The following is a 13,052-nucleotide window of genomic DNA, read 5'->3' on the forward strand; positions in this document are numbered from 1 at the left end:
CTGTGCTTCTAGCATAAATACTTGGGAGACAGATCCACCCTTCTCTCTCCCCACTTCATTCATTCACTGTGTTGCCCTCCCCTATCCCAAAGCCTTAGGAAAGGCCAACGCAAGCATTTGGACAGCACATTCTTTTAGTCCTCACTTACGTGGAAATCCCGCCTGCCTCATCAGCTTCTTCTTGGAAAGCACTTTCATTGCCTGCAAGAGAAATCCACACAGGCACACACGCAATAAGATGACACAGGAAAGGGTCAGCGTGTCACCGTTAAAAAGCATTTTGTATTTTTAAACATGGTTTTAGTAAGTTGGCAACCTGAATAAGCAGAAGCGCTAGGGCCAACTTGTCTACCTGGCAACTTAATAGACTAATATTTCTTAGAGACATTTATGTTTATGAAATATTCACATACAATCCTTTTAAAACATGTACCAAACCTCTTTATTCTATTCTACCCTCTTAAAAGTTAAGTAAAGTTGCATTTCTAATCCAGCTGGATTGAAAACTTTGAGCTTTGAAGAGCAGAACATATAAACTTTGATGATAAGAAATGGGTCAGGAACAAGAGAGCAACAGGTGCTGAAGAGTTCCCTAAGGACTCCCCACTTCCATTGCCGTCAACTGCCCACCCCCCCCCCCGGCTCAGAGACTGTTACTCACATAGTAGGTGTTGTCATTTTCATTGTATGCCAGCTTCACAACCCCATAGGAGCCCTACGGAAATACAAAACAACCAAATCAAAACATACACAAATTGCCTCCCTGCATTGCAGGGGGCTGGACTAGATGACCCTTGGGACCCTTCCACCTCTACAGTTCTATGATTCTGCAGGGAAAGGAATCACACCAAGCAAAACACAAGGACTAAAGCTATTACATTGAGGGTATTTTGCATTATGTCATGCCACCCTCTTCCCAGGAGTGATTTTGTGACTGTCACCCACAGCACTCTCTCAAAATCTGAAATGTGCTCCCTGGTCCCAGAAGGTTGGTGGCCTCTGAACTAGAGGGCTGAATCTGGGTGTTGCTTTACTAGCTGACCTTTCATAACCTTCATTCTCACACAAATGTGTTGGGCTGGTACAAATTCCAGGTTCAGCCCAAATACTCACACAACAGATCTGCGGAGATAGAAACAATATAATCACCTTTCCAATTTCATCTTTCAGCGTATATTGATTTAGCTGCACACAGTCCTAAAAGAAAAGAGGAAGTCGGAAGCAAAATAAGCCAAGCACATGCTGAAAATACAAAAGGATGGCATTTACTTTTGATCCATTTCTCACTTGGGGATGGGAGAAGCCAATGGTCATTAGAAATGGAACCTGCAACAAAATGTTACAGTGTGAAGTAAAACTGTTCAGGATTCCATCACTCTTTTCCCGCTGCTCTGTTTTCCATTCTGTGCTAAGAACAGTCAGTTGGGATCCTGAGCCCAACTCCTGAGTCAATTTTAAAGTGTCTATCAAGCACTAAACAGTTTGGGGGGGAAGGCAAACGGCGAAAAGCCCCCACTGCGGGGTTGCCGGCTCTGTCAGGTGGGGGGGAGGGAGAAGCAGAAGATCCGATCAGTCTTCGGCTTCTCCCTCCCCCCGCCCAACAGAGCCGGCATTTGTCTCTGTCAGGCGGGGGGAGGGAGAAGCAGAGGATCGGATTGCTTCTCCCTCCCCCCACCCGAACCCCGGGATGTTCTAGCACCTGTTATTGAATGGGCTGAAATACACTAGTATATATAATAATTCCCCCTATCCTGGGAATTGTAGTTTCCCTCACTTACCAGAGCTACCGGTACATTTCCCAGAACCCTAAACAAATTATAGTTCCCAGGACTTTGGAGAAATCCACCTATTGTAAATGAGTGTTACACGTGCTTTAAACGCATGGGAAGTTTTTTACTGCTACTTACTTTTTTAAAAATTGAGTACTGTTGCGTACTGTGTGTTTTTATGATGTGAATGAATTTGGTTTGTTTTAGGACCCCAGGATTCATTAGGAAATTGCTGCAGAGGAGGAAAATATTTGCTAAGTCTCTAGTACAGCCAATTGCTTATTAATCTGCTTCGATTACCTCCATCAAGCAACCTCTTCTCATTCTGCATAAGCACATGCCTGTGTCCTCATCTAGCCGTCTCACGGAAAAGCAGCGCCTCTCAGCATCCTCCTGAATGCTAACAGGACCAGCCAGTCCCTTGTCAGCTGACCTCTCCAGCCTTTGGCTCAGCAGCAGAAAGCTGGTGGAGAGCCTTGCCAAGGCTTGGTGTAAGGTGGGGTAGCTCAACATGCTGCCCCCCAGGGGTTTAGGACTCCAGCTCCCATCAGCTTCAGCTAGCACGGCCAATTCCCAGATCTCTCTGTGGCAAATCCCACAAAATGGTATCGCGTTAAATCCACAGAAGCAGAGAAGAGGTAAAAAATACACTCAGTGGCTTACGCTGTACTATTTGGGTAATAAAACACCATTTGCCATTACTGTATTTTATTGCCACTTGAAAATCTCCTTCGGTTCCTAGCAATAATATTTGAGTTTTATTGCCAGAGAGTGGGTGAAGAGGTGGCAATCTCTCTGGCCGCAAAGGAACTCCCAAGGCTGACGAAAGACAGATAATGAGCAAACTGAGCCATACAACAGCGGAGGAGGAACGTTGAGGCAGTCAGAATTAAACGAGTTGTAAAAAGTCAAGTCTTCCCTGCCAGCGTTATAAGCATCGACCCTCAAAACGAAAAGCCACCAGCTTTTATCATGTTTTAAGTTTATGGCCTGCCATTCACTCAAGGGAGATCTTGGGCACCAGGCAAAGAGAACGTACAGTATTCATACAAAGACTTCATCACCACCAGCTATCCCTCTGTTATTCATGGACACAATTCACCACTGTTCAAAATGTGGGATAAGCAAAGATGATGTGGGATAACCAGCCTCATATAACCACCATGCTTAAGTCTAACTAATGCATGAAGGGGTTAAGACCAGAGAGTAAGTTGTCCTGCCAGGTTTAGCTCATCTTGCAGGGGGGGGGCTAGGTAATCAAGCTTATTGTCCCCCTGCCAGTCTACCTGAGCTCAGTGTGTGAAGAGGCTAAGCTGCTTGTTCCAGCTTCGCCACATGGCTCTCACAAGCCACTATAGCAATAATTTAAGAACTTTCACCACTCTGTAACTAAGCCAATTTTTTTTTTTTGCCTGTGCCACTTTTTCTGAACTCTGTATGGAAAACACATCAATATGACTTTAAGAGAGTTTGCAAGTAAACCATCTTTAACTTAGCAAACGTGGTCTTTTTCAAAGATAAGGGAAGAGGGAAGTTTTGGGATTCACAAGGGCATATTTTAAAGGTCAAACAGCCTATATTTCCACCCTTTACATTGTTGCATATTTTGCCATTTTTAATCTCTGCTGCGGTTCTCACACCAAAGAGTGCTTGCCCCAAACAAGGATCTTGGCACCCAGGAATTCTTCCTTTACTTATTATTTTTTCCTTGAACCAAGATGAAAAACTTGGGGTCAGGCTCTACCAAGATGGCCCCCCTCCAGATGTTTTGGACTACTATAACTCCCTTCAGCCCAAGCCAGCTGATGGAAGCTGTAGTGCAAAACACCTGGAGGGCAACAGTTTGGGAAAGGCTGATATAGATCCAGGCCCTCCTGACTTCTCCTCCCCCTTTCTTCCTTGCCTGCTCAACTAAACCTTCCATGTGCTGCATAAAACATGCAGAGATTCCACGCTGGGAGCTGAGCTGTATTACCATAAGTGCATCTTCTTTCTCTAATACATAACTGCCATCCACCTCTGCTTTTAATCAGCCACTGTTCTCACCATATATAGCTTTGCAAAGAGCATCTGATTTTCTTCCTCGTTTATCTTCTCCCCCCACCCACCGCCACCGCCAACCTCGCACATCCCTTCTGCAACAATAACAGCAGTGAACACAAAACCCAGGGATAATTCATTTGTACAGTGGTTCAGGCAGATGGGGCCGGTTCTCTGGATCACAGCAAGAAAGGGCAGAATTTGGGGGCTCAAGTCCACCAACGCCGCCCCACTGAAAAGTCCTCAGAAGCTGGAAGAAACCTTCAACTAATCTACAGCAACACATAAAGGTTTTGTCCTCCCTTTCACTTTAGAACAGTTTTATTAGACCACAACTCCCATAATCCCTGGATTGCTGGCTATGCTGGCTGGCTGGGGATAATGGGACTTGTAGTCCTAAACATCTGGGAGAGCACCAGGTTGGCAAAGGTTGTGCTAATATGATCCTACCCAGTGGCAGAGGAAGCCTCTCCAGCATAGGGGCGGGAGGCGCGGTGCCAATAGGAATGGGGGGCGGCGCCCTTAGGGAGGGATGGGACGGGGCATGCCCCACCCTTGGGACAGGGCACGCCACAGGGCCTCAGCCACCCTACAGCTGGGGGGGGAGGCAGTGGGTGGACAGAGTGGAACCTGCGGGCGCGCTGCAAGCCCAACCGTGAGTGCCACCCGCCATTTTGTCACTCCCCTCAGTGGGGGTACCCGGGGCAGACCGCACCCCCCTTGCTACGCCCCTGATCCCACCCCATCCATTCAACTCTCATAAGAGTCACTGAAGAAAAGCATCCTCGTATCTTTGCTCTTTACAGTATCCAGAATGACAGTGTAAGGCATTGGAGGTCTTCCGCTCCCCCTTCACGAGCAGTTTGGCTTCAAATTACATGGCGTATATAGGACCCTCACAGCACCCTGCCCACCATCACAGAGTGCTTTGGGGGGCTGCTGAAAAAGAACATTCTGATTGGGTGGGGTATCAATTCAGACTTGATTAAACAAGGGAGGAAGTGCAGCCCTCCGACACACCTATGTCATTGTGGAGGGGCTTTCTTGGTACAGATTGAAAGCATAAGAGGAAATATGTTTCCCCCTTTTTTCCATTTGTTTATGATGGACTGCAAGAAGATCAAACCTATCCATTCTTAAGGAAATCAGCCCTGAGTGCTCACTGGAAGGACAGATCGTGAAGCTGAGGCTCCAATACTTTGGCTACCTCATGAGAAGAGAAGACTCCCTGGAAAAGACCCTGATGTTGGGAAAGATGGAGGGCACTAGGAGAAGGGGACGACAGAGGATGAGATGGTTGGACAGTGTTCTCGAAGCTACCAACAGGAGTCTGACCAAACTGTGGGAGGCAGTGGAAGACAGGAGTGCCTGGCGTGCTCTGGTCCATGGGGTCACGAAGAGTGGGACACAACTAAACGACTAAACAACAACAACATGATGGACTTAGATTGATCTGTTTTGTGCTACAAGTCTGTGAGAACTCTGCAAGCTGCGCTAATGTAACAATGCAAAGGAAGTTCTTGGTTAAATCCTGAAATCAAATGTTCTACATTTCCGAAATCATACTACAAAACATGCACTGAAGCTTTCCAGCCATTCCCAATAACACCTCACACATACCCTCCAACATTTTTCCGATGAAAATAGGCATGTCCTATTCCATAATAATAATAATAATAATAATAATAATAATAATAATAATATCATTTGTACCACACCCATACAGGGTTGCCCCAGCCACTCTGAGAAGCTTCCAACATAATAAAACATTAAACATTTAAAAACTTCCCTATACAGGGCCGCCTTGGGTTGTCTTCTAAAGCTTATCTCCCTGGCTTGGGGGTTGCAGAACTCCACACCCTCCAACATTTCTCCAATGAAAATAGCAACATCCTATGGCTTCTGTAAATCCGGGACAGTCCCTGCAAAATAGGGGCCCTTGGAGGGTCTGCTTACACATACTCTGCAGCTAGCACAGAATTCCCTGGAATACTTTGGTGTCATTTACAGAATCACACAACCCACTGTTGAAACTGTCAGAGATACCTAATCACTTCTCTTACTTGCAATCCTGTGATAGAAACTCGGTGGGATTCTATCGTTGGCCTCCGGGGCAGACGAGGCGAGGAGTGTGGAGATGTGACCGGGGAATAAGGAAGAGAAGGATAAATGTAGCGTCCATTAACGCCCTCGCCATTACCAGGAGACTGGACGGACTGTGACCTTTCCTGGAGAGAGAGTTTGCGACTTGAAAGGTTCAGTTTGATTCGAGGCTCCCTTGTCTCTCGCAAGGGCCCCCCCAGAGCACCTCCGGGAAAAGCCTCCTCTTCGAATCCTCTGGGGTCTTGCGCCACCAGCTGCTCCTCACAGGGCTCCATGGGCTCCTCATCCTCCTGCTCGTCCCGCCTGTCCTGCAAAGGCCTGGAAGCAGGGTCATACTCCGTCACCACCACAAAGGAATCCATCTCGCCCAACTGGGTCGACTTCAGGGCTTGCAAGCAGTGCGGAAAGCCAGCAGCCTCCTGCTGCTTGCCAAGCTCATTGTGGGAAACAAGCCTCTTGGCAGTGGCAGGCCTGCTGGAGACGCATGTTGGCATGGTGCGCTGGCCAGCTTCATCCCAGTGGGGCAGCTACATCCATTGTGCGCTGGGTCAAAACAGAAGCAAAACAATTAGCAGGATGGAAGAGGACTCTGCTCCCACATGACCAGGTGGATTTGCTGGACAGCATCAGCCTTAGCAAAGAGCAAGTCCCACAGCAGGGGTTGCAAACCCTCAGGGCCAAGGCAACACCTCCCCCACCCATCAAACCCCTAACATGTTTTTGCCTGGCTGGAAAGTGTCTTTGAACTCACACCTGCCTGGTTGAAGGATAGTTTCTCTGTGTAGAATCATAGAATCATAGAGTTGGAAGAGACCACAAGGGCCATCCAGTCCAACCCCCTGCCAAGCAGGAAACACCATCAAAGCATTCCTGACATATGGCTGTCAAGCCTCTGCTTAAAGACCTCCAAAGAAGGAGACTCCACCACACTCCTTGGCAGCAAGTTCCACTGTCGAACAGCTCTTACTGTCAGGAAGTTCTTCCTAATGTTTAGGTGGAATCTTCTTTCTTGTAGTTTGAATCCATTGCTCCGTGTCCGCTTCTCTGGAGCAGCAGAAAACAACCTTTCACCCTCCTCTATATGACATCCTTTTATATATTTGAACATGGCTATCATATCACCCCTTAACCTTCTCTTCTCCAGGCTAAACATACCCAGCTCCCTAAGTCGTTCCTCATAAGGCATTGTTTCCAGAAACTACTGTACGAATGTGACATTTATGTTTGTTGCTGCACCCACTACGGATTGTGGCCCTGCTCACCCACAAGTTCCCAGAAGGTGTCTGGGGCCGCCAGGCTGAATAAGATCCCCCATTCCTGTCCCATAGGGTCAACCAAGAAAACCACAGCTTGTGATCTTTCCCGAGATGAGGAGGCTGTGTTCTCTGGACATTTCTGGGTTACAACACTGACCATGCTGTCCGAGGCTGAGGGGAACTGGAAGTCCCCAAAACAAACCTAGGAAGTCTATCCCCTGACCACTTGGGAAATTCAAAAAACGAAGCCAGATTGCTCAGGTTGCACAACTTATTTCTACACCACATGCATAATGCTGAAAAATAACTTAGAAAGAACCATCTTATACAGCCTACGGCCTATATATGATGTGTGAATGTAAGCATTAATCTTAACAAACAATGCATACCTTCACATCAATAAAGGACAAGGAATGCAGATAATTGCACAAAATAATTATATTCTGTCAGGACCGGCCGGGCTGTTTTGCTGTCTGGCACAAAACAGAAAATTGAGTAGCTGCTCTGCCTACACAGGTGAATGATGCGCTCCTTGGAGTCTGGATCTGTTGCCCCTCCCCCCAAAAAATTCCTGACATGTCATTCTCCGGGTGTAAAAATGGCAAAATGTCAGGAAAAACCCGGATGTATGGCAACATGATGAAAAAAGCAGAGGAAACGGCTCAAAAAGCTGTTTATGGGCTAGGTTTCCCCCCCAAAAAAGCTTAACAATTTTGTTGGGGTGCTTAAAAATATGGCAACCCTATCCCAGGTAGACTGCTTCTAAGACTGAAGGCTCCATTCTTAACTATCATGGCTGATAGCTTTTGACAGTGCAATTATAGTGCAATTTATGGTGCAATCATCTTTACTAAGACGTACTGTATGCCCCATATATGTGCATATATGCCCTCTTAGTCACCATGCACTTCATAAAACCATTTCTCCCTAAAGTACAGTGAAGACATGCTATAATAACTATTATTTTCTGAAATAACTACTATTTTCTGAAATTCCCAGGTTGTCAAAAGATGACCAGCAGAAATAGGGAAGGCAGATCACATGCAATTGTTTCCTCCCCTGCCCACACTTTCCCCCCTTTCTTGTCACACTTAACACTTTGGAAAGGCAGTCGTTAAAATTAGAGAGACACTTATCTAAAATTAAAATTCCTGTTAAAGCGGTGCCCTCTGGCCCAGCAACTCTAAATCAGTATAACAGAAGCTCCATGTCAGTTAAATGGAGTGGGTGGGTGGGTGGTACCAAATAATATGCATGAAATGCAACCATTTCCCCCTAAAGTAAAAATGGCTGGTTGCCATCACCCTCCATTCTGCCCATCTGCCCTTGTTTCATTTGGCATGTTAAAACAAAAGCGGGAAAAGGCAATGTAATTCATAGCAGGAATACATTCACACCCACCAACAGCAAACTCAGTTCTCTGACTGCCGCTTCTTAAGGGACCAAAAATACACTATCCAAGCACCAGAGAGAGATAACAGCAGCCTAAAGGGACTCAAGGTTTGCAGGATTACACCCTTCAGCACACACAGAAATTAAAAAGCCGGTCAGGAGCATCCCAGACTCTGAAAATTCAGAGGGCAAACCTGAGACCTAGGGGCGCTGATACTTCCTCTGCACTTTCTCCCACCACTGAGCCCTGGAGACAGAGGTTAATTGGGAGAGGAGAGGAGGAAACAGAGGACAGATAGATTCCCCCTTGGGGGAAAAAGTGTATGCAATTGCAGTTGGATCCTGCCAGGCTGAAGCTTGTAAGCTGTACACACAGCCTTCTTAATTTTTTTTTTTAATGCACTTTTGCCCACCTGGAGATTCAAGCCGTCCCCCAGCTACTCGGAGGGGGTCAGGAAAGGCTGGAGACTTCAGGTCAGCCCTGGAGGCTGGGCATCTCAGCTTAGTGAGTATGGGATGGAGTCTTAGTGCTGTCTGCACTAATGTGATCTCTTAGGCACACTGTTTCTGAATTATGATAGGCAGGACAGACAGCCCTCTGCTCTTTTATAAGTCAGCCCCCATGTTTCAGCCTGAGTCACGGGACTTTTATGGAGTACAGATTTATCTTGAGAGACAGTGAGCCGCCTACTCTAGGGGTGGGCTCTTCTGTGGCTTCCTCTAAAGACCCCTGGAAAACTCAGCAAACCTGGTGAACCAGGCAGAGGTGTGGAGAGGGCAGCTGAAAGGGACACAGCTTCGGGCAGACGGAGGAAGGACCATCCACCTTGACTGCCCATAGAAAAGAAGTCTAGAGGGAGAGACTAAGTGGTGTCCAAACCTTTTTCAAAGAGGGCCAAATTTGATGAGGTGAAGGGCCGTGGGGGCCGACCAAACTTGTTGACCTTTTTCTAAGATTGAAGTTGTTGGGGGGGGGTTTACCCCAGGAAATAAACTGCCACAGGGGCTGAATTAGGCCCCTGAAACAGACTTTGGACATGCCTGGACCAGGGTGATGCACATTGTTCCCGGGAATCTTGCACTACACCTGTATCAAAATCTAGTTATCTAGCACATGTGATGCTATACCAACAATTTTTACACCCCTAAGAGAGCGAATCAGTAAATCAGTTAGCAAGACACAAGTATGACTGTACAAAATATACGTTTTCCCACTTGGCTAGACAAGATTCTATCACCTGTGTTTTGCAGGTCAAGGAAATGACACCTGTAACATGCTACGAGTATTAAATTATCTCCTCGCCCGCTTCATCTCGAGATGCTCAATACTGGGATTCTGATTTAGAGCAATCCTTATATCAAATCTTCAATTCATTTGGCAAATGTGGTTCAGCATCCAGGGCCTCTGAGAGCCAAAGGGAACCATCTGATTAAACAGGCATTGTGAAGAAAGACAAAAGGAAACATTTTGCTGCAAAAGGTTCTTGGAATTGCTGGCACACAGAGGTATAAAGTGGAGGCAGCCAGCAGGGCCAACAAAGCACTTCAGAAACAAACAAAGCCCAAGATTTAAAGGCAAACAAGTCATGCTCTCCATCGGTGCCCATTTAATAGACAGAAGATTTATTGAAATGCATATTGTGCCAAATGGTTTGAAGTTAGATGCCTGAGCCACAGGCTCATGGATACTGCTTTGCTGCTGTTTCTGACACCAGGAAAGAAAACAGTGCTTTATGCTTGGATTAGAAACCAGGAAGAAACCCCAGTTTGGGCATCTTAAAATATTAAAAAGGGTTCTGTTGGGCATTTGGGGCAGGAAAAATATACTTGAGAACAACAATAGGTGTAAACTTGGGGGTTGGTTCATTTTGGCTAATTAGTTCATTTAGTTGGGGAAGCATTTAATTTTGGTAATTTTTGAGATGAATATTTAATTTTGAACCTTGATTTTGTTTCTGTTATCTGGTTGATTCATTTGCAATTGTATTCTGTATTTTAATTCTCATGCATGCCGAAGTAATAATACCCAGCACTTATACCACTTTTTGTGAGTGTTCAAAACACTTGACACGCAGTGTATGTGAACTGGCTCTGCAGGTTGGACAGACACCTTGTTTGCACATACCGGTAAATGTAAACTATGGCTGATTTCCTCCTCCTCCCCTCTGGCACTGCCACGAGGAGGAATTCCGAAGCAATAGCTTCCACTTTAGGCTAACCACAGCCTGCCCTGTGGTGACATCTGAACTAGGACAAACTGTGGTTACTCTTAAGTATGAGTAGTGCAACAAGCCAATTTCAAACCATAGTTTATAAAGCTGGCTTGCTTTCACTAACTAGAGTTAAGACTAACCAGAGTTTAGGGTTCAGATGCAACACTGCACGAAGAAGTTGGAACTTCCAATTTCTTCCTCATTGCCATGTTGGAGGCCAAGTGAGCATACAGAAAGTGTGTGTGTGTGAGAGAGAGAGAGTGTGTGTGTGTGAGAGAGAGAGAGACAGACAGACAGACAGACAGACAGAGACAGACAGAGAAAGAACTGTAATTTTAAAGTACAGTACAGTAAACTTCTAGTGCGGATACATCCATTGCTAGCACACAAGCCACCATACACTGCACTGAAAAATCTGCAGCACAGATTTTGCTCCTGGTGTATCACTACTGCTGAAGCTGTTTTCATGGTAAACAAAAGCTTTCCTATGCACCAATCACAACTGCACTTAAGAGCAGAATCTGGTAACTGCATTTAATGCACACATGCACATACACAAAAACAAAGGCATAGCACATCCCCACCCCCACCCTGCTGGTCTTCCATTTACTTCAGGGTCTGTGTTTTGGGAGCTCTGCCAGCCAGTGCATAAAAATAGTTACCCCATTAACTGGGAACAGTGCCCACAATGCTGCACACCCCCAGCAACACAGAAGCCCGCACCAAAAATGGCACAAAAAAAGGGGGAGGCAGTGGGCAGGGTGGGACACAGGAAGTGGGCAGAGGTCAGATTACCACCAGAAAGGGAAGTGGTAGAAAAGCAAAAAGCCAACTTCAAGGGCAGACACAGAAATACTTTTGAAAACAGTATTAAAAGGTTTAAATACCGGACTTAGCATTTATATAGTGCTGACTGGGATCACAAAGTGCTTCAAATGATCTAGTTGAGATTCCTGCATTGCAGGGAGTTGGTCTAGATGGCACTCAGAGTCCCTTCCAACTCTCTATGATGCTCTGGAATCTCTCTGATTCTCTGAAAGTAAATGGATAAGTGACTTGCTTTTGCTCATGAAAGCTTGCTGTTCAGGGTGGAACTTGGAATATTCCTGACACTCGGCACCAACCACCAGCAACTGTGGTCTTATATTTGCCCACCACTCTTTGATCTTCCCCCTACAGTGCAGCAACATTGGAGGACACAGTGTGTTTCTTGAAGTGGCTCTAAGTCAGGGGTCAGCAACCTTTTTCAGTTGTGGGCCGGTCCACCGTCCCTCAGACCATGTGGGGGGCCGGACTATTTTTTTGGGGGGGTGAACGAATTCCTATGCCCCACAAATAACCCAGAGATGCATTTTAAATAAAAGGACACATTCTACTCATGTAAAAACAAGCTGATTCCCAGACCGTCCACGGGCCGGATTGAGAAGGTGATTGGGCCTTAGGTTGCCTACTCCTGCTCTAAGTGCACAAGCATTAAACATGCTCCAAGTTTACATGTTGGGCTTTGTAGCTTAGAAGAAAGGCATGCAAAGGGGGACACAGGAGATGTATACAAAAGTTGCATTGCATGGTGAAAGTAGACAGAGAGGCTTTTCTTCTTCTTGACTCTGCAATCATCCTAATGAACTGAACATTCATTGGGAAGATTCAGGACATCCCTCAGTGTATAGTTAAACTACAGAACTCCTTGCCACAAGACCGAGCCATGGCCACCAACTTGGATGGCTCTAAAAGAGGTTTAGAAAAAGTGCTTGCTGGGTTCTACCTGCCCTGCCAGAGGCAGTATGCCAGTTGCTGGGAATCGTACATGGGGAGAGTGATGTTGTGCTTATGCCCTGCACATGGGCTTCCCAGAGACTTCTGTTTAGCCACTGTGAGAACAGGATGCGGGGCTAGAGTGGTCGGAACAGCAGAACTCTTCTTGTATCCATCAGGACAAGCAGGTCACACCTACACCTAAGCAGTGAGCGCCCTGGCATACATTCTGGAATCTCCTACAACACACAGTAGTTCTTCTGTGGCAGACAGGCCACCACAATTCCAGGCGCTACAAAGTTGGGAAACGACTGGTCAAGGATGGCTCCAGGTGTGGAGGCCTGTGGAGGCATTACTCCAGGGCATTGTGGGAAACAAATATGTCGGAGGCCATATGCTGATGTGCAGGTCCGCACCTGGTCCCTTGACCAAGTCTAAAGTAGAATATTTTTACGTCTTTGTCTCCTTACGTCAACCAAGGCTTGACCAGTCTAAGGCCTCACATTTTCTAATCAAATTTGCCC

The 13,052-nt window shown here is 46.4% G+C and overlaps 1 protein-coding gene across 5 annotated transcripts in view; it reads right to left on the bottom strand.

Annotated features, from left to right (window-relative positions):
• Positions 1 to 13,052, bottom strand: part of CAMKK2 (calcium/calmodulin dependent protein kinase kinase 2) — a 50,226-nt gene that overhangs the window by 25,229 nt on the left and 11,945 nt on the right. For all 5 annotated transcript variants that reach the window (XM_035097988.2, XM_035097991.2, XM_060269883.1 and 2 more), the window contains 4 exons: positions 5,873 to 6,455; positions 1,150 to 1,197; positions 662 to 715; positions 150 to 201 (listed from right to left, as the gene is read on the bottom strand). In XM_035097988.2, the coding sequence (XP_034953879.2) occupies positions 150 to 201; positions 662 to 715; positions 1,150 to 1,197; positions 5,873 to 6,406 (688 nt within the window). In that variant the 5' untranslated portion in view covers positions 6,407 to 6,455. The remainder of the gene's footprint in view (positions 1 to 149; positions 202 to 661; positions 716 to 1,149; positions 1,198 to 5,872; positions 6,456 to 13,052) is intronic.

The sequence above is a fragment of the Zootoca vivipara genome, chromosome 17 (genome assembly GCF_963506605.1).
Source record: "Zootoca vivipara chromosome 17, rZooViv1.1, whole genome shotgun sequence".
NCBI classification, from domain to species: Eukaryota; Metazoa; Chordata; class Lepidosauria; order Squamata; family Lacertidae; genus Zootoca; species Zootoca vivipara.